The sequence below is a fragment of the Sceloporus occidentalis genome, unplaced genomic scaffold, assembly GCF_023333645.1.
Source record: "Sceloporus occidentalis isolate IW3139 unplaced genomic scaffold, rSceOcc1.0.p SCAF_2, whole genome shotgun sequence".
NCBI classification, from domain to species: Eukaryota; Metazoa; Chordata; class Lepidosauria; order Squamata; family Phrynosomatidae; genus Sceloporus; species Sceloporus occidentalis.
In genome coordinates, this window is record NW_028316982.1 from 64,289,930 (window position 1) to 64,311,364 (window position 21,435).

At 42.1% G+C, this 21,435-nt stretch overlaps 2 protein-coding genes across 3 annotated transcripts in view; one reads left to right on the forward strand and one right to left on the reverse strand.

Moving 5' to 3' along the window:
- Positions 1 to 3,833: 3,833 nt before the first annotated feature.
- The window catches only part of ITPRIP (inositol 1,4,5-trisphosphate receptor interacting protein), a 56,468-nt gene continuing 38,866 nt past the window's right edge, over positions 3,834 to 21,435 (reverse strand). The window contains exon 3 of the transcript XR_016280045.1: positions 3,834 to 3,997. The gene's annotated coding sequence lies outside the window, so the exon portion shown is untranslated. The remainder of the gene's footprint in view (positions 3,998 to 21,435) is intronic.
- GSTO1 (glutathione S-transferase omega 1) lies at positions 7,658 to 20,320 on the forward strand. Of its 2 annotated transcripts, none has more exons than XM_089509834.1 (6): positions 7,658 to 7,676; positions 11,465 to 11,573; positions 14,652 to 14,874; positions 16,114 to 16,215; positions 17,534 to 17,640; positions 19,848 to 20,320. In XM_089509834.1, the coding sequence occupies exons 2-6, from the start codon at positions 11,515 to 11,517 to the stop codon at positions 19,999 to 20,001; spliced, it is 645 nt and encodes a 214-aa protein (XP_089365960.1). In that variant the 5' UTR covers positions 7,658 to 7,676; positions 11,465 to 11,514; the 3' UTR covers positions 20,002 to 20,320. The 2 variants fall into 2 exon arrangements, with proteins under 2 accessions (XP_089365960.1, XP_089365961.1); XM_089509835.1 differs by lacking the exon at positions 7,658 to 7,676 and adding an exon at positions 7,738 to 7,840.

Genomic DNA, 21,435 nt, shown 5'->3' on the forward strand with positions numbered 1-21,435 from the left:
CCCCCGCCCTAGTGTTTTTCCCCCATAAAGCACTTGCTCTAAGATTAGGGTTGCCATAAGTCAGGACCTCCAAACTGGGACAAATGTAGGACACGTGTAGGACAAAATTTTCAAATGTAGGGCAATTTTTTTTAAATGGAGGACACACAAAAAATTGCTGTTTTTAAAAAAATGTTAATATAAATGCATGTTTCTTAGGCATGATCAAAATGGAGGACATTTGGGCATTATTCCTAGACAGATGGCACAAATGTACTTCCCTTTCTGGCCAAACCATCCCCCTCCCCATCCCAAAACACAGGACAGCACATTTGGGCATTGAACATGGCTTTACTTAACATGGTAATCTCTTGCATATTTCAGAGGCTTATTGCATAACCAAACTCTTTGGGTTTCACACTGAACATGGGTTCACATAGCTATGCATACTGAATATGTCAAGGTGGTTTAACAAGAAGTGATTTGCCCTTGGTTTCATGTGTCTCGCACCAACTATACTTCTCAGAAGTGTGTACTTGGTCAAGGGACTTTGGTTTTTCTTTACTGCACATGAGTTTGTAAAAATCACCTCAGAGGCTTGCTGATATCAATACCACCACCACCACCATCATCATCACCAGTATCATTGTTAAAGCAAACCTGTACAAATGGAATGGAAATCCTCCTCCTCCTCTTCCTCCTCCTTCATCCTTCCTCCTCTCCTTCCTCCTCCTTCATGCTTCCTCCTCCCCCTCTTCTTCCTCCTTCATCCCTCCTCCTTTTCTTCCTCCTCCTCTTCTTCCTCCTTCATCCCTCCTTCCTCCCTCCTCCTCTCCTTCCTCCTCCTTCATCCTTCCTCCTCCTCCGCCGCCGCCTTGGCGCGCTCCCCCTCTGCGCACTCCAGTGGCAGAGGCAGGCGGCCACCTCCGCCTCCTCTGCCTTTCTAGCCCCACGCGCAAGCAGGGGCGAGTGCGCGCTGCTGCCGGCCAGCCAGGGCCAAGACAAGCGCCCAGCGCGCGAGGCGGAGGCGGAAGAGGAGGTGGGTGGCTGCTGCCTGCCTGCTTCCGGTGCACGGACGGGGAGCGCGCCAAGGCAGGCGGAGGCAGAGGAGGAGGAGGGGCCTTCCTGCGCGCTCCCCGTCCGCGCACCGGAAGCAGGCAGGCAGCAGCCACCCACCTCCTCTTCCACCTCCGCCTCGCGCGCTGGGCGCTTGTCTTGGCCCTGGCTGGCCGGCGGCAGCGCGCACTCGCCCCTGCTTGCGCGCGGGGCTAGAAAGGCGGAGGAGGCGGAGGCAGTAAATGGCTGGCCGGCTGCATGAGCAGCCGCGGCCATACAGGGAGCGCGCGGGGGCAGAGGCGGCGGCGGAGGAGGAGGAGGTGGGTGGCTGCGGGCGGGGCAGTCCCCCCTTTTGCCTGGAAACCGGACCGGGACCGGGCCAGGACCACCAAAAGCGGGATTGCCCCGCCTACAGGCGGGATATGGCATCCCTATCTAAGATGGTATCATCATGGGCACTATTTGATCTGAAAGTTCTATTTTCTAATTTCAAGGGGGGGGGGGAGGAGGAAAACAGCATATAAATAAATAAATAGAATAATAATAATTCAGAGTGGCTGTGGATCTTCATTTCTTGTTCTTGTTAACTGCCCTCAAATTTATCTCAACTGATGGTGATCCTGTGGATGAGACAGCTCCAGGACCCTGTCCTCCCAGTCCTGCTCTGTTCAGGTCCTGCAAGCTCATGGGAGCCATACACCTTAGGATCTTGGGCAATTCTTTCATCGCTGCCATTCCCAATCATGCGCGTGGGACAGGCCGCCAAGAAATGGCAGTCTGCTGGCGCCCATTTTTGCTCCTCAAGGACGACGCAGCCCCCAAACAGTGCACCACCACTGCAGAGCAAATTTCCGGGTTCTTTGTGCAATGCTGCAGTGTCATCACGAGTGCACTATTGGCGCACTCGTGACGTTACAAGCAACGCATGGCGCCATGCAGACACTGCGCAGCACTTATGTCACAATGGTGGTGCCCATGTGCACCATGTACACTGCCATTGTTATGCCACCGCTATGTAGTAGGGTTGTGGGGCCTGCAGTCATTCCACCCCCAGGCAACCCTACTACATGTTTAGGCTGGCGCAAAGCACCGGTTTGGATCAGGCCCTAGTCTTCTTCTGATTTCTGACTGCAGTCTTTGTTCTGATCAATGTTTGATCTAAGGTATAGGAACTCTTTACTATTTCAATTTTCTCATTATCTGCAATGAATTCTTTTAGATCTTCCTATAATGGTTCTGTAAATAATGACTATTATTTTTTGTTTTTGTAACCTTCAACATTAAGCCTACCTTCTAGCACTTTGACCTTTGATCTTCTTCAATAATTACTCCAGGTCTTTGTTGGTTTCTGCTAATTGTATTTTGACATCTGCATATTTTAAGCTGTTAACGTTCCTCCTCTGATCTTCACTCCTCCTGATTCTGAATCTAAGCCTGCTCTGTGTATGATATTTTCGGCATACAGGTTTTTCATTATTAAAATACCTTTCTTTACTTGATCAGAAAAAAGTTCTCTTTGTAATTACTTGAGACTTTCCAGTACTTGAGCCCTAGCATTCTGAAATAAGTTCCATTTTTTAAAAACGCAAGTACCCATGGGATTAGTTGCTGTATGCAGGCCTGACAAGGGGATGAATGAAAATACACTTCAAAAGCCAACGTGACACCATTGTTATAGATGTCACAGTCTGTTAGTACAGGCATCTTAGTGTGCATCTACACCATGTAAATAAAGCAGTCTGACACCATTTAACTGCACTACAGCACTTAAAGTGGCGCAACACTGCATTATTTCTGCACTGTAGATGCACCTGGAAATCTGTTGTTCCTAACCTGTTGCACAAATTAGAAGGAGAAAAGCATGTTTCTTAAAGTGCTGAAAACCACAGTATGAACTCCTTAAAACTAAGGAAGCTGCAAAGGTCAAAAGGAGAAGGGTGTGTGTGCCTCAAAATGCTTAGTCACTATTACTGTTGAAGATTAGCTAATGATGAAAGAGGGAGAAGCTTCTGCAACCAAAGAAGGGTAACTAGAAAAAAAATATGGGTGTTCACTCCTGTCAGTCACCGGGGTATGAATTCATTCATGTTGATTTTGTAAATTCACTGAATTTTATAAATCTACTCTTTTTGTTGTACGTTTAGATTGCAGACATTCTTAATTTTTTTATTACTTGTGTGTCACTTTGTGAAAAAAAACTTTCTTAAGCATCACTGTCCCACTGTTACTGCAGTTCCCACCATCTGCTTTAGCCAGTCTGGTTAATGGTGAAACTCTAATGAGAGTAAAGCAAAATCCAAAATCTCCAAAAGAGTGGTATCTTCACTGACCAACCAAAATGCTTAAAACACATCATGTATGTTTTCCAAGTTCCACTTGCTTCTTGATCAGGCAAAAGATGATTTTTAAAAGATGTTAATGAGAGTAGTAGTTCATAAAAGGGATAACAGGTTTCTTATCCCCTTCTAAAAGATGGATATTTTGCAACCAAAAACTGTCTTATTAAAAATAATAATAATTGTAAGCTGCTCTGAGAGCCTTTAGGGCTGAAGGGTGGGGTATAAATACAGTAAATAAATAAATAAATAAATAAATAAGTGTGTGAATATTACACGCAATTCCACAAATAAAGTGATATCAGAAATGCATTGTCGCTGAAATTCCGAAAGTAAAAAGATGCATGTTAATGCTGCTTTGTGACCACTTTAATGGTGGGTTTTGTGCGACGTCATGTGAAATTGTTTTGTGTAATTACGTGATTTTTCCAGGATATTCATGGGATAAATTCCTGATCTCCTTTGTGTGATAAACTCCTTCATCAAACTGAGGGCTTTCAGTTACACTCTCTAAAAGGCAGCAGCTTGCCCTCCCTGATAAAAGTTTTCCAAATAAAATGCTGAATTTGACATACAAATTGATATAGTGGATCCTCCATAGTCACTGGGGTTGGGACACAGGATCCCTGTGAAAGTAGAAAAAAAAGAAATTGAAAAAAATAACCCGAGAGAACGCCTCTCTAGGAATATCTAGGTCCTTCTGCGTAATTCTATGGCCAACATCTGCCAGAAGTTAATCACAGAATCACACTGAAGGACCAACAAATGCCTAGATAAGTGTTTTCTCTAATAATCTGTAGGTCCTCCTGTGCAACTTTATGGTCAACTTCCAGCAGAGTTGCATTGGAGGGTGTAGAGATTCCTAGAGAGATCTATTGATCAACTTGAGAAATAATCAAATCCACAAAAGTCAAAGCCTCAGATTGGAGATCCAACTATATATATTCAAAGGGGAAAACTTTACTGCCTGCCCCTTTGCCCATTTAGCAATAGCATTTACATTTCTATACAGCTTAAAGGGGATGAATGACGATACACCTCAAAAGCCAATTTGGCATCATTGTTACAGATGTCACAGTCTGTTAGTACAGGCATCTTAGTGTGCATCTACACTGTGTAAATAAGCAGTTGGACACCATTTAACTGCACTAGAGCACTTGAGGTGGCGCAACACTGCATTATTTCTGCACTGTAGATGCACCTGGAAATCTGTCGTTCTTAACCTCTTGCACAAATTAGAATGAGAAAAGCATGTTTCTTAAAGTGCTGAAAACCACAGTATGAACTTCTTAAAACTAAGGAAGCTGGAAAGGTCAAAAGGAGAAGGGTGTGACTCAAAATGCTAAGTCACTATTACTGCTGAAGATTAAGTAATGATGAAAGAGGGAGAAGAAGCTCCTGCAAGCAAAGAAGGGCAACTAGGAAGAAAACATGGGTGTGTTTACTTTGGTCAGTCACCTGGACAAGAATTCATTCACACCAATTTTGTAAACTTCACTCAATTTTATAAATCCACTCTTTTTATTATACCTTTAGATTGTTGGCATTTTTAAAAATATTTTTTTATTACTGGTAAGTCACTTTGTGAAAAAACTCTTAAACAGGGCTATCTCTCTGCGACTGCAGTTCCCATCATCTGCTTTAGCCAGTCTGGTTGATGCTGAAACTCTAAGGAGAGTAAAGCAAAATCCAAAATCTCCAAAAGAGCAGCGGTACCTTCACTAGCCAACCAAAATGTGCAAAACGCCTCATGCAAGCTTTTGAAGTTCCTTCCACTGGCTTCTTCATCAGGGAAAAGATGATTTTAAAAAGATGGTATTGAGAGTAGTAGTTTATAAACAGGTCGACAGGTTTCTTATCCTATTTTAAAAGGTGGATATTTTAAACCATAAAGAAATAAGTCATGATCATGGACTTTTCATTTCAGTTTTCTCCAGCATGTTTGCTGCTCATGATTTTATTTTTTAAATGCAAGAGCCACAATGATTTTGATTATGCTTCTATTCTGTTTGAGAAATAAATACACAAATCATTAACTTTAGTCCAGTCAGGGTATAGTTGGTCTGGATGAGTCTTTTCTTTCTTTTCTTATTTTAAACTCTTTTCATTGTGGTTGGAAAGAAACCTTCAAGGGCATCCCACACATTGTGTTACATGCATCTTTAAGAGCTGTCTTGGTTTAGCTTCTTGCACATATTGCTTGTAAACGTTCGAGTTTATCACACTGGGACTAATTTAGGCATTAAAGAGAGAATGAAGCACTTTTAAAGCATCCCACAAACAAAGTGAAAATGGCAAGTAATTGTGCGAATATCACACGCAATTCGCAAATAGTGCTATTGAAAATGCATTGTTGCTGAAATCCAGAAAGTAAAAAGATGTGCGTTAATGCTTCTTTGTGACCACTTTAGTGGCAGTTTTGTGCAACATCAAGTGAAAGCATTTCACATAGTTACACGATTTTTCTGGGATATTCACGGGATAAACTCCCAATCTCCTTCATGTGATAAACTCCTTCAGCAAACTGAAGGCTTTCAGTTCCACTCTTCCAAAAGGAAGCTGCTTGCCCTCCCTGATCAAAGTTTTCCAAATAAAACAGTGGATTTGTTGGAGGATGCCGAATATGACATACAACTGATACAGTGGGTCCTCCACAGTCAACAGGGTTGGGACGCAGGATCATTGTGAAAGTAGAAAAAGCACAAATGGAAAAAAATAACCTAAGAGAACACCTTTCTAGGAATATCTAGGTCCTCCAGAGCAATTCTATGTTCAAAATCTGCCAGATGTTGACTCTAGAATCACACTGGAGGACCTACAAATGCCTAGAGAAGTGTTTTCTCTAGTAATTTGTAGGTCCTCCTGCAAAACTTCCAGTAGAGTTGTGCTGGAGGTTCCAGAGTTTCCTAGAGAGAACGTATTGATCTATTCAACAAATAATCAAATCCACAAAAAGTCTAAGTTGCAAATGTGGAGATCTGACTCTCTCTCTCTCTCTCAAAATCTCTCTCTCTATATATATATATATTCAAAGGGATTAAATATATCCTAAATGTGTTTGAGGGGGATGCATTACTGCCTGTGCCTTTCCCTATTTAGCAATAGCATTTAGCAAAGGCATTTATATTTCTATACAGCTTAAATCTGGATTAATTCAAACTTGATCAATCCTGGGCTATATCTGCACTCATTAGTCCAGTTTGATACCACTGTGACTTGTCCTGGCTCTATTATTTGGAATCCTGAGATTTGTAGTTTGTTGTGTCACTAGAATTATCTGACAGAGAAGGCTAAATATCTCACAAAACTACAAATCCCGGAGTTCCATAGCATGGAGCCATGGCAATTAAAGCGGTTTCAAACTGCATTAATACTTCAATGCAGATGCAGTCTGGGCTGCTGTTTACTTGTGTGCCTTTAAATCCTTTCTCACTTATGGTGACTCTAAGGCAGTGAAACTACCATAGGGTTTTACAAGAGACAGAGGGGGATGTGCCTTACCAGATTTTAAAATATAGGAAATATGGCATGCATTGTTATTTGGCATCAAGATTGGTTGAAACAGAAGAAACTATCATAGGATTTTCAAGGCAAGAAGTTGTTTGCCATGTCCATCTTCTGAGGCTGAGAGAGTGTGACCTCTCCAAGGTCACCCAGTGGGTTTCCATGGCCCAGCTAGGATTTGAACTCTGATCTCAGTGTATAAATACAACAACAACAACAACAACAATAAATTGTCTGATTAACAATTTGTAAGCCACTCTGAGAGCATTTCTCAAGAAGGGGGTATAAATACAATATAATAATAATGATAATAATGATAATGGTAATAACAATGAATTGTCTAATTAACAATTTGTCAGCCGCTCTGAGAGCATTCCTAAAGAAAGGGATATAAATACAATAGTAATAGTAATAATAATATATAATAATATATCTAATTAACAATTTGTAAGCCGCTCTGAGAGCATTTCTAAAGAAGGGGGTATGCAATATAATAATAATAAATAAATAAATAAATAAATAAATAGTCTAATTAACAGTTTGTAAGCTGGTCTGAGAGCAGCCTCAAAGGTTCTGCAAGATCTCTGTAAAGAAGGGAGTATAAATACAATACAATAATAATAATAATAATAATATGATGATGATGATATCTGGGGCCCCCTCTTCTTTCTGGCCCAGGCAGCCTGGGCTATGATGAAGAAGAAGAAGAAGAAGAGGATACGAATAATATGTGGCCCCCTCCTTCTCTGTGGCCCATGGAGCCAGGGCTGCAAAGGGCCTGCTGTACTCTTCAAGCTCTGGGTGTGTGTGTGTGTTTGTCTTGAAAGGCATTGTTGCGTAATAGGAGTGGGCGGGGCCAGCCGAGGCTCAAGAAGGGAGGAGGCAGGCGATAGACAGAGAGAGAAGGAAGGCTGGCTTGAGAGGCAGCAGCATGTCTGGGGAATCCGCCCGCAGCCTAGGCAAAGGTGAGACAGAGGCCTCCTGGCAGGATGCTGCTCCTCTTGCTGCCTCCCCTCTTTCTCTTTCCCTTTCCCTCTCCTGTGGCAGCCCTGCAGCAGGGGGACCAGGCCTGTCCTCTCCTCCATGGAGGACCTGCAAAATGGGGGACCCTGGGATGAAAGCACTCTTAAGGATGTCAGTTCATGCTCTTTAGCCCTGCTCAAAATGGAGGGCATTGTGGAATTCCTCCTGGGGAGAAGGGTGAAATCATAATGTAGGATGTGTCCTGGGAATGGAGGGCAGGTCCTGGCCACCCTGAGCTAAAAACACTCTTAGAAATATCAGTGCATGTGTCTTAGTCCTGCTCAAAATGGAGGACATTTGGAAGTCCCTCCTGGACAGAAGGTGTAAGTAGAGGACAGGCCTTAGAAAAGGAGGACGTATTTGCTCACCCTGTATTTATGAAGAGTTGAGGGTGGGGTTTAGATTCTCAGGAGGGATCTTACTTTAATTTTGCATTTGCTGTGTTTGTATTGTTTTTAAGTGTAACTTCCTGCTTTTAAATTTTGTAAGTTTATTTCTCTTGGATTTATATCCCACTTTTCTCCCAAAGTGAGATTCAAAGCAGATTTACATTCATCACCTAATATTCAGTGTGGTCATGTGCAGCCCCCCCCCCCCCCCAATGATGCTACATTTCAAACCAAACTCCTATGTATAATGATTGAAGTGTTGGGTTGCGACTACATCAGGATTCGAATGGCCACTCAGACGTTGGAGCCCAAGTGACCTTTGGCAAGACGCACTCTCTCAGCTTCAGAGGAAGGCAAAAGTGTCACCCCTCTGATCAGAAACGACTTTGAAGGTGCACCGCAGCAACCACAAAAATAAGGTCTGCCTTGAGGGATGGTGTTCTGCCTTTGCAAGAACATCTGTCCATTTCTAAGAGCACCGCAGTTTCAAAAGGGATGTTGAGAAACTGGAGCATGTCCAAAAGAAGGTGACCAAAATGGCGAAGGGTCTGGAAACCATGCCTTATGAGGAGAGACTTAGGGAGCTGGGGATGTTTAGCCTGGAGAAGAGATGATTAAGAGGTGATATAATGGCCTGTTTAAGTATTTGAAGGGGTGTCACATTGAGGAGGGAGCAAGCTTGTTTTCTGCTCCTCCAAAGACTAGAACACAGAGCAATGGATGCAAGCTACAGGAAAAGAGATTCCACCTCAACATTAGGAAGAACTTCCTGACAATAAGAGCTTTTTGACAGTGAGCCACACTCCCTTGGATAGTGGTAGACTCTCCTTCTTTTGGAGGTCTTTAAACAGAGGCTGGATGGCCATCTATCAGTTTAATTGTGAGTTCTTGCATGGCAGGGGGTTTCCACTAGATGGTCCTTGGGGTCACTTCCAACTCTGTGGTTCCATCTGATATGAAACAATTCAAAGCCATAGCCATGTTAGTCTGGAAAATCAGCACAGAAAGGGTTCTTGTAGTACTTTTGAGACTTGTTGAAAGAAAGAATCTGGAAGCCCAAGCTTTCCTAGACTTGAGCCTAAAGTGCATCTAAGGAAGTAGGCTCAAGTCTAGGAAACTCATGTTACCAACTTCTTTCTTTTAGTGAGTGTCAAAGGTGCTACAACATCCCTCTGCATAGTGAAGTGAAAGAAAGGGTGGGGACAGGTTGGTGTTCCTGCCTTTATTTGCCAAAGGCATCCCAATCAGCAACCTGGAAACTTGTGTTGATAACGTGACTGCTTAATTCATTCACGTTTAAGGAGCTGGTTCAGAGTTGCTGTATATCTCACCTAGTAAGTCCCTAACCTAGATGTTTATTTATTATTTATATGCTGCTGCCACCCCATCTAGAACTCACCATGGCCTTATAAATTAAAATAGGTGCATAGGTAGTGGCAGCATATAAATAATAAATAAACATTAATTAAATTTAAATTAATTAAAATAAACATTTAGCTTAGGGACTTGTTAGGTTATACACACACACACATATACAGAGAGAGAGAGGTAAGGCTACTATTAAAATGCACTGTATGATATTTAAACACTGATCAATTAGAAACAACTTCAAACATCCATTAAAAATTGTATAATCTGTTAAGACCTTTTCCTTAAAACAGTTACTTCAGTCCAAAACACACAGCAGAATAATTCAGTTTGAGACCACTTTAATTGCCCTGGCTCAGTGCTATGGAATCCTGGGATTTGTAGTTTATTGTGACAGAGAAGGCTAAATGTCTCACAGTTCCCAGAATCCCCTAGCATTAAGCCAGTGCAGTTAAAGCAGTCTCAAACTGGATTATTTTTGTAGTGTGTTTTGAACTTTAGTTCCTGAAAGCTTAGTGAAAAAAAGTATTTTCTTCGACGGACCCCGTCTTGTAAATGTAAATGATGTAAAGGAATTTCAGGGAGCAGCCACCAAGAAGGCCCTCTTTTGTCTCCCCATTGAAATGTGCCTATGACACTACTAAGAGCAACAGAAACCATGAAGATCTTGGAGTTTCGCGAGACTTGCGTGGAGAATATGGTCCTTCAGATAACCTGGACTCAGGACCTTATCAGTCATAACCAGCATCATTTCTGACTTCAGGTGAACCTATCACAGGGTTTTCTGGGGCTGAAAGGAAGGCGCGTTACAGACCACCCCTTTGGGGTGGCCTGTATCCGGCCCTTTCCCCGCTGTATCGGGGCCTCAGCTGCCACAACGGCAGCCTCCGAGGCCCCGATACGCCCTTTCCAGGCCACGAGGAAGCTGCAAAAGGCCGCTTCCCCGCAGCCTGGAAAGGGGTGTCCTTGGGGCTTCAAGCCCCAAGGACACCCGATGGCGGCAGGGAGGAGGAGAAAGGGGCCACTCGGCCCCTTTCTCCTTTGCGTCGCTGGTGCAGCCATGTAAAGGCTGTGCCCAGCGATGCAAACCCCAGAAGGAGCTCTGTTTCGGAGCTCCTTCTCGTGCCGCGGAGAGGACGCTCTAGGCGCCCTCGCGCAGTGCGACGACGTCACAACCATGCTGCCTCATTTGGAGGCAGCGCAGTGGTGACATCGTCATGGCGGCCCCCGTGTAGAACGGGCGCCACCATTTTGTACGTGCTGAGCACGTACTAGGGTTGGGGGCATCCGGAAGGGACGCCCCTTTCTAACCCTAGTATGTGCTGAGCACGTACTTTTAGGCACGTCTGTAACGCGCCTATGTGACTTGCCCAAGGTCACCCCGTGGGTTTCTGGGACTGAGTAGGGAATCGAACCCTGATCTCAAGAGTCTACATGACTACTACAATTATTGGCAGTGGTCCTTATGGATGGACCACATTCTGCAGATCCCTATCTGGTGAAGGATGGTGAAAGATGCTGGAGAAATACATGTATATGGTGCTGCACAGCTGTGATGCCCTAGCAATGTCCTAGTGTTGTGGGGCGTCTGGAAACGGCGCCCCGAGGCAACCCTAGCACGTTGCTAGGACGTGCTAAAGGGCCCGTATGTACAGGGCCTATGTTCTTAGGAAGGTTCTCCAATCCGCCCCCCCCCCCCCCCCGTGTTTTATCTTCCTCCTTTTTCTGTGTCCTGGTCTACCTATTTTGTTTCTTCAGGGAAAGGTGATAACTGTTCTAGTTCTGACCAGAATTACCCTTGCTTTACAGGAAGCTCTGCTCCAGGGCCTGTGCCTGAAGGAGTCATCCGTCTCTACAGTATGAACTACTGTCCCTTTGCACAGAGAACACGGCTAGTCCTGAAAGCCAAAGGAATCAAGTGAGAGCAATACTATTTATTTATTGGGGACGCTTCAATGATCCTTCAGAAGGGCGACCAGCTATCACACCTTCATGCTTCTGGAGCATTTTGCCAGCGATTTAAGCACAGGAAGCGTGGGGTGTGATAATCCCCATATAATCACATAGTTAGAAGAGACCTCAAAGGTCATCCAGTCCAACTTCCTGGCATACAGGAATACACAATCAAAACACTCCTGACAGATGGCCATCCAGACTCTGAAAACCTCCGAAGGAGGAGACTCCACCACACTCCAAGGCAGCGTATTCCACTGTCAAACAGCTCTTACTGTCAGGATGTTTTTCCTAATGTTTCAGTAGAATCTCTTTAGAGGTTTGCCTTTTCCTTCCTCTGAGGCTGAGAGCATGTGACTTGCCCAAGGTCACCCAGTGGGTTTCATGGTCTAGTGGGGAATTGAACCCTGGTCTCCAGATTCTCAGTCTAACTCTCAAACCCCTACGCCATGCTGGCTCTCACTTTTATATCCCACGTTTCTCTCAGTACAGGACCCAAGGCAGCTTGCAACCAATTAAAATGAAATGCGACTGAAAAACTATTAGTACAAAAGTTTTAAAAGATCCAATTAAACTATATTGTTGAAAAATGAAGTTAAAACAGTTTAAAACACATAATTAAAGATAGGCCCGCATCTCCCTGATTTAATTAGGCTTCATGTGCTTTATTAGTCACATTTCAAAATACAAAACTCCCTTTTCAGCTGAAGGTTAATGATATGTTGCTGTATATTAAAGTACATAATGACTTCCCAATTCCTTTGACTTGTTGTATGAGTGTGCTGGATTACAGCCCCCATCGTCTTCTGCCAGCATGTTGCCTGTGCATGATGGGAGTTGTACTCCAATATATTTGGATGGCAGTAGACTGGAGAAAGCTATCTGGAAATAACATTAGGTCCGCAAAAGGTTATAGGGAGGCAAATAAAAAAGTATCTTGGGATAATTGAAGAATGATCTAATGATAAGGGGCATAGAGCCTAAAGTTGCTAATTCCTGGCAAACATTTCCGTTACGATGATTGTTTATCTTGAGTGTATTTCCACCTTTATTTGCCAGGCTGCTTATTACTTGTGTAGTTCTTCTCACCACCAATTTGGTGGCTGTGTTAGTTGTCTATGTAGAGCTTACTGTAATGTTTTAGTTGGTAACGGCCAAGAGGTTACTTTCTCATTCAGTCCCTCTTTAGTGGATTGTGATTGTGATAGTTCTAGGTAGCTGGATTTTATTTTTATTTTTTAATGCGTATTTTTTAATACATCAGTGAATGCACTGTAATGGGCCTTCATGGTAAGCAGCTATGATTCTGTATATACTGGCCCATAGAATCTACTTTGATGCAGGATGTAATAAAATAACAATTGTGTGTTTAGTCTTTTGAAGAAATACTGAAAAATCTTTTGTTAATCTGATGGCATTACACATGAAGAGAAGCTATGTTTCATTATAGATATTGAAATTCTCCTCTCTGCCCAGCTCAAATCTTATTTAGGGACTTAGGTGCACAGTGGGATGCTTCTGCTGCGCTTCATGTTGGCCCGTTCTGCACGGGTGTAAAGTGCATCCTGGGGACGTACTAGGGTTAGGGAAAGTGCGTGCCTTACGCACGCACCTAACCCTAGTACGTCTCCAGGATGTGCAAAATGGTGGTGTCCGTTCCACACAGGGGCCGCCATGACTACGTCACAACCACGCCGCCTCCAAACGGGGCGGCACGGAAGTGACGTAGTGGGGCCATGCGAGGGCGCCTGGGGCGCCCTTTCCACAGCCTCGGAAGGAGCTCTGTTTCGGAGATCCTCCCATGATTTGCGTCGCTGGCGCAGCCTCTATACGGCTACACCAGTGACGCAAATGAGAAAAAGGCCGAGCGGCCCCTTTCTCCCCAGAAAGCAGTGGATCGGGGCCTCAGAGGCTGCCGCTGTGGCAGCTGAGGCCCCAATCCGGCAGGGAAAGGGCCAGTTACAGGCCGCCCCAAACGGGCGGTCTGTAACGTGCCATAGTTTACCTTTAGAGAGTCATATAAAATATATCTTAAAATGGATCTTAGAAAGCCATGTAAAATGGAATATTGAAACCAATTGCCTTGCAGTAAAACGAACACTTTTCCATGTGTTTTAGTGACACCAAAACCACTTAGAGTATGGCCTTAACCTTCCTATGGAATTCTCTTCTGCGTATGTGTGTTTGTTGACATCTTGCTCCCTCTTTTTCCTTTCCTATTGCCTTGTTTCCCACTTGCGGTGACCCTAAGGCAAACTATCACAGTGTTTCTTGGCAGGATTTGTTGAGAAAGGATTTGCCATTGCCTTCATCTGAGGCTGAGAGAGTGTGACTTGCCTAAGGTCAGCCAGTGGGTTTCCAAGGCTGAATAGGGATTTGAGGCCTTTTCTCCCAGAGTCATCACTCGGTTCATCACCCAAACAGCTATACCATGCTGGCTCTTCTAGTGAATTGTGAACGCTAAATGGTGATTTTATTAGCTTTTTAAAAAGTATTTATTTATTGTAGTTTTTGATTACCCAACAACCAGAGGTCTCTGATGGTGTACAGTACTTTAAACATGTAAAATATGAGTAATAGCATATAATAAAACCAAGATAAAACTAGTGTCAATAAAAGGCATTGTAGTCCATAAAACCAAGGTTAAACCAGCAGCAAAGTGGAAGAGTGCAAGTTGTGATAGCACTAAATATTGAAAGCACTGAATTTTATTTGTGCCCTTTTGTATGTTTGGTCATAATTGTGGGAAGTGTTGTATCTTTCAATGTTGCTGAGCTGTTTTTTATAGTGGAAAGCCAGAATGTCAGTCTTTTATATAAATACATAAATAATAAAAAGTTGAAGTAAGTATAACCTTATCTTCCACTCTTCCAGGGTTAGGAGTTAAATTTGGATTTCTCTTACTATTGTAACCACTTGAAAAATGCATATAGTTTGAGATTATTGGACAGTTTTTAAAAACTTGGATAATTTTACCACTGTGTCTTGTAGCAACAAACTGCTGTCAAAAATGACGGTTCTTTTCCATATCATCCCATTTTAGGCATGAAATTATTAATATAAACTTGAAAAACAAGCCAGATTGGTTTTTTAAGAAAAGTCCATTTGGGCTGGTACCTGTATTGGAGACCAGCAAGGGTCAGCTGATTTATGAGTCTCCAATCACTTGCGAGTATTTAGATGAAGCATATCCAGAGAAGAAGCTGTACCCTACAGATCCGTATGAGAAAGCCTACCAGAAGATGCTCTTGGAACAGTTCTCCAAGGTATGTACTGAAGGGCAATGGGAAACCAGTTTCAACTTGTAAAAGTATAATACAGCTAAGAAGGAATTGGTATGTTTTCAAATAGTCTACTATATAATGTGATTGACTTGTTTTAATCTTGATTTATGGCCACGTTATAACAGATTTATGTCTGTATTGGGATTGATTTATGACCACTGATACATATGTCATATTTGATATTTGGATTGATTTACGATGGTGTCTGATTGAATATCACTGCCATGTATTGTATTAAAGTTGTGGCCATATTACAACCCTTAACCCCTTTCTGTCCCAGAGCAAAAATGTATTTATGGGAATGAGTAGTGGTCTTAAGGTTAGTGGGTTATGTAACCTCATGTTGTATCTAATGCTCAATTTTAAGCTCAGAAGAAATTTTAAACTAAAGGAGAGGTTTACATCATTAGAGGTGTTGTGTGCCTTCAAGTCGTTTCTGACTGAGGTCAAGAGAGTATGAATTTCCCAAAGTTACGCAGTGGCTTTTCATGGCCAAGCAGGGATTTGAACCCTGGTCTCCAGAATCATAGTCCAGCACCCAAATCACAACATCATGCTGGCTTTTTTACATCATCAATTGTTCTTGTTGTGTGCCTTCCAGTCACTTCTGATTTATGGTGACCGTAAGGCAAACCTATCATGGGGTGTCCTTGACAAGATTTTCTCAGAGGAGGTTTGCCTTCACCATCCCATGAGGCTGAGAGCATGTGACTTGCCCAAGATAACTCAATGGGTTTCCATGGCCAAGCTGGGAATTCAACCCTGATTTTCAGAGTTGCAACCCAACACTCAAACCACTATGCAACACTTGCTCCCTTATATCATTAGTAGCACCTTTAATAATGTTGATCAGGGCTGGGATACTTTTGGTCCTCCAGTCCAGATGTTCTAGAATACAGCTCTGATAATCCCATACCTTTCGGGTGCTAGTCAGGTCTGACGCATCTGGAGGACCAGAAGTTCTGTACCCTAGTACAGATGAAGCAGATGTATGACCCACAAGTATAACAGATTTTATTAGTTCTGAATGGTTTAGCAGTGGAAGCCAGACTGGGGTATCACTAACATTGCTCTTATCGACAAGAATGTTTGACAGTGGAGGTCCCATAATTGTGGTGAGGGTGTCAGGATTGTCCCTTGTCTTTTGTTATCCTACTTATGTTGTTTGAATGCAGAACCTTCCGGCAGCTTGATAAAAGTGCAATTTTATGCTTTAATTAGCTGCCTGCTCTGGCCTTCAAATGTCTTTTGGGTATCAGGAGTGGCGAGGATGTGTCTGCTGTGAAAACTGAGTTCTGTGAAAACCTGCTCAAATTTGAAGAGGTAAGAATTGGGTCCCTAATTCCTCCAAAGAAAGCTGTAAAACGTGTTCATGTGCTGGCGCAGTTTCCTTTGTGCAAATGTTTCCTTCAGTTTTCTGACTGAAACTAGATGTATATACTGTATACATTTGCATGACATTCCAGCTGTGCTCTCGGATTGGTTGAAGCTGGGTTAAAAACTACATTGCTTTGCATTTTGTGCCTTATTTTTATAGGTGTACTTCATGATTTTTAGGGTAAGGAAGACCTAATACGCATTCTGATCCTAAAAGCAACTTCTGTATAAAGGAACACTCATTAGTGCCTGTTCCACAAAACTGCTATTGGATTACAGTACTCTAGAAAAGCTTCAGCTGGTCCATCTTAAAAAGCTGTCTGCTGACTTCCACTAGAGGGAGCCATATTCACACTTGTATAAATTTCATTTTGTAAGAGACTTGGAACTTTTAGGATGACTTCAGATTAGGACTGAACTCCAGTATAACCATTTCTCACAGTTTATGCAGCACTCACATGAGCCCTCTTAATTCACATGTGGCTCTATTGTATATTTGCCATGTTTTTTTTTAAATATTTTCTCAGACTGCAGAAAATCCAAGTGGCATGGGTAGGAGGTGGAGGGAATGGAAGAACAGAACTATCTGCACGTGATGGATGTTCTTAGCACTGCTTCTGCCTTTATGAAATGGCATGGTACTGGCGTGTAAGGAAGTGTTAAAAGATGGGCGTGCTTCCTTTGGTGCTTGGGTTTCTGAGGAAGTCTGTATGAACCATGACTTCCTCTGTGAGCAAGAACTTTCTGAGGTATCTCTTACCATGAGTTCCCTTTGCAAACACCCAGAAGCTACCAAAGGATCCTCACTTCTTAAGATCTCAGCTCTTTATCCTTCTGCCCTTTCCCTTGATAAATTTTCATAATTCCATTTTAGTGAAGATTCTGTCTTTCCCTTTTCCAATACCCGTTTGGAGAAAGTACAAGGATCTCTTAGTTTAAAGTTTTGAAAAAAGAAACTAGAATAAACACATTGAAAGGTAAACAGAGACAGAAATAGGACAGAAGCATCCTAGAGCTTCCTCAGCACCATAGGTAATTTCTGTAGTTACCATGGAATGTACAAAATTAAAACTCATTTTCCCATGATGCACTGCAGTCTTGTGCAAGCCAGAGTAATATACCTTGGGAGCTATGTATGGACTTTGTTGTATATATCTACCTCTAGAAATGAAATGCTTGATTGGCCAGAAGATGTCAATTTCTCCAGGCCTTTGGGTTGTGCTAAATGGTGCTATTTGGAAATCTTCTTTTCCTTCCTTTTCAGATTCTGGTAAACCACAAGACTAAATTCTTTGGTGGGAACTCAGTGACCATGATTGACTATCTGATCTGGCCATGGTTTGAGCGCATGGAGTCCTTCCAGTTATTTGAGTAAGCCCTTTCACACTTGGGTATCCAACTGCAGCTGCCCTGCTCCATCCAGTACTTAAACCAGTGTCTTGAGGCTGTTTGAGAGCAGCTGGCAGGGGAGAGGCAGGGAAAAGGGCCCAGAGGGTTCATTTTCTTTATTCTCACATGAATATGGCTACACATAATTGGAGCTTGGATAGGCTACCATTTTGGGACTACAGCATCCAGAATCTTCCAATCAGCGTGGTTATTCTGATTAAAAATAATTATACAAATGGTTTGCTGTACAACCTTAAGCAAATTCTTGTGCAGCTATTGTGGAAAGATTAAAACTGTCATTGATATATTCACAAGGATAAATAGTATCAAAACTATGCTCAGGTTTAGAGATTAATTAGAGAAGGATAACATTTCTTTCACCAGTAGCCACACATCCCCATTTAGTTCACATTCAATCATTTGAGATTCTTATGAGAAATTTATCTTAAACATCTGTTCAGTAAAATCAAACAGTAGAAGTAAAACTAGGTCTAAAATTTTGCTCTTTGACATAACATTAGGTATGAACTTGGCTCCAAATCCTGTTAAACTGATAATAGAGGTTTACTGTCTTCTAGATCTTTGCTTCATTTTCCTTTTTTTAAGAGAATGAAAAAGAAAAGAAATTAGAATAAAAACTTGGTTTAGGGCAGAATAAAAGTCTTCTAGACAAACCTTTCTGTTTAGGAGGCTTTTTAGTTTCAAGTCTGAGACCAACTCCATCCCAGTTGGATTCTGTAGCACCCTGTATGACAAACCTTGAGATAAATGGTTACTGCTGAATAAATTAAGCCATTTAGCTGTGCAGATTAAATAGAACATCCTTGCTGAGCCTGGGGAACAGGTGGTTCTGTCCTTTTTGTTTGGCTTATGAGCTTCTGGCTGATGACTGGAAGGAGGAAGGTTACACTAGTTTATACATAGGTTTGCCTCCTTCTGTGCCTACATAAATGCCTGGATTTTGAGGCTCTCATTGGTGAGCCTTCTCCAGGTGTCACTGTATGCTTAGGTATAGATCCAGCCAGAACATGGTAGCAATCCTGGTTGAGGAATGCGCTTCCCTGCTTTGTCGTTTCAGTGACAGGCAAATGTCTTTTTAATGTCCTGGCCTTTTATGTGGGTGCTTAAAAGACTTTTATATATTTTGGAAGTTGTGGTGTTCTGCCACTCTAAGAGCTGCTTGCATCATGTTTTTGGTACTGGGTTGTTGTTGTTGTTTTGCATTGGTTGTAATTTAGTGTGTTTTTCATACTGGAACTGTATTTTGATGATTTTATGTATTTTTACATATGCAGTCCAGAGAATCCAGGCTGAGTAGTAGGTAACACAGAAGTACCATAACTAGGTGTATATTGGTCTAATCCAGCAAGAGAGTTTTTAATATTAATCATTTCCATAGCTTTAACAATTATTCTAAAAGTAATTAAACTTAGTTTTTGGGCCAATAGTTACCATTTTAATAAAAAAAAAATTGAATAGCACTTTACTTTCCTATTTCTCAGATAGCTAAAAGAGTTACTTTTTAATCATTTAAAAAAATTGAATAACAATAAGCCACTGTTTTGTGGAACAAAGGCCAAACACTTGCTTCTTCATGTCTATCTTGCTATTAAGTTTGGCCGTACAACTCTTGACTAGAAAAGTAACTAAACAGTCCCATTATACTACAGAGATTAGTGATATTATCTTTTAAATTGGAGTTGTAAGATAGTTTTGCCTTAGTTATTGCAGAAGGAAATTAATTACAATTTTTATTTGTTACTGGTTACTTTTGCCACATCTAATTGTGCCAGCCCTATTCTGTCTCAGCTGCATGGTTTTGACAACTTAAATTCAAACTGTTAGCATTTAGAAGTCTTGAAACTATGCATCTGAAACTCCTAGACTGGAGTAGTTTGGCTGTGCTTATATTTACTTTGAGGCAGTTTTTTTTTTTAGGTGGTTACAGGCAACATGTGTGCCTTTCTGACCAAATGCACTTGTAACAAGCTAGTTACCATTGGAGGTGAATCTAGCTCAGAATTGTCCACACAAATGGACTGACTGGCAGATATTCTTCAAGTTTCAGGACCTCCCTCCCCACCAATTGCTTTTGTTACTTAGCTAGGTTCCTTTTTCTCCTTTAAAGACAAAGTAATCAAAGAGAGATAGATTTTACAGTTAACCTCAAGGCTTTTTCTGTTCTACAGTTGTCTGGATCACACTCCGACACTAAAACAATGGGTTGAAGTCATGAAGCTGGATCCAGCTGTTCAGGCTACAATGACGGACTCTCAGACATACAAAGGCTACCTTGAGCTGTACCTGAAAAACAGCCATGAGGCCTGTGACTATGGGCTTTGAGAGCTGGCTGCTGGCAAAGCAATAGCTGTTGTTGCAAAATCTCTATCTGGTGTCTAAGGAGTTTGCTCATTTGTTGTATGAGCCTGTGTCTTGCTACACAGTGATGAAATGTTACACCACTTACACATGGTTTTTCCTTCTCTAAATAAAGAAGCAGAAAATGGGCAGGATGGTTTGCAAATTCTTCTTTCCTTCATTCAAAGTTGTCACTACCAGTTTAAAGTGATGTTGTCTCTGCCAGTTTAAGGTGGACACCTGCGTTGGCTCTGTTGCAATTTTGAAACTGTTGCCTTGTAAGAATAAACATACTTTAAATACAGACATTTCCTGTTTCCTCTTTTGTACAACATCAAGCAGTGTTACACAGTTTGAGATGTTCAGCTTAGACTTGATTCCACTATGCCAAGTATTGCTGGCCAAAACACATTGCCTCTGAGCAAGTACAGTGTACTTTTGAAAACTATTGTCTTTTAGTGCTTTTCTTTTTTTAATCAGGGAGCTTAAAATAGGGAAGGGAAAATCATACATTTTCCCTGACTATAGGAACATACCAAGTTGCCTATATACTTCCAGAGGGTTAACTTCGTTAGTCTTTGCAGCAAAAATGCTGAATTTTATGGCACCTTAAAAACTAGCAAGTTCTATTTGGAACCAGCATCTGATGATGCTTATGCCAAATAATAAAAAAGATGCTATAAGATCCTTGCTTCTTTTGCCTTTATATTGAGTCAGATCATTGGCTGTCTAGCTTAGAACTGTCTTCAGTGATTTGCAATGGCTTTCCAGCATTTCAGGAGAGTCTGTTTCCCATCCAGCAAAATACAGTATTTCACACTCAAGTCTTCCTCTTTCCACTTGAAGCAGGCTGTTTTACATCACAGGCTTCTTAATTACCATATTTTGGTCTGGCAGAGATACAGCTCTTGGGTTGTTTTTCACAGTTGAAATGGATATGACATTTGTATGTTTGCAACGTGCTCCAATTACCTACAGTTTTATGATTTGCATATAGAGCTAACATACTTGAGCATAATGCAGTTAAACTAACCAGTGGAACTAAGCTCCCAGTTCACCAATTAAACTGATTTTGTATAAGCTGCCCTTCAAAAGGGTAGTGCACATGCCTGAAGGTTGTAGCCAGCGGAAATAGCAGTGGGTATCCATGGGATGAAGCTACTCCATTGTGTTGAAAATAAAATCTTTACAGAAAAATGATGCCTGTGCTACTGTCTTTGCTGGCTCCTCTCCAGTATGTTATGGCAGCAGAATCCAGTGGAATATACACTGTTGTCGTGCGCCTTCAACTTGTTTCCAACTCAAGGCAACCCTAAGGCAACCTTATCACAGGGTTTTCTTGGCAAAATTTGTCCAGATGGGATTTGCGTTTGCCTTCCTCTGAGGCTGAAATAGTGTGACAAGTTCAAGGTAATCCAG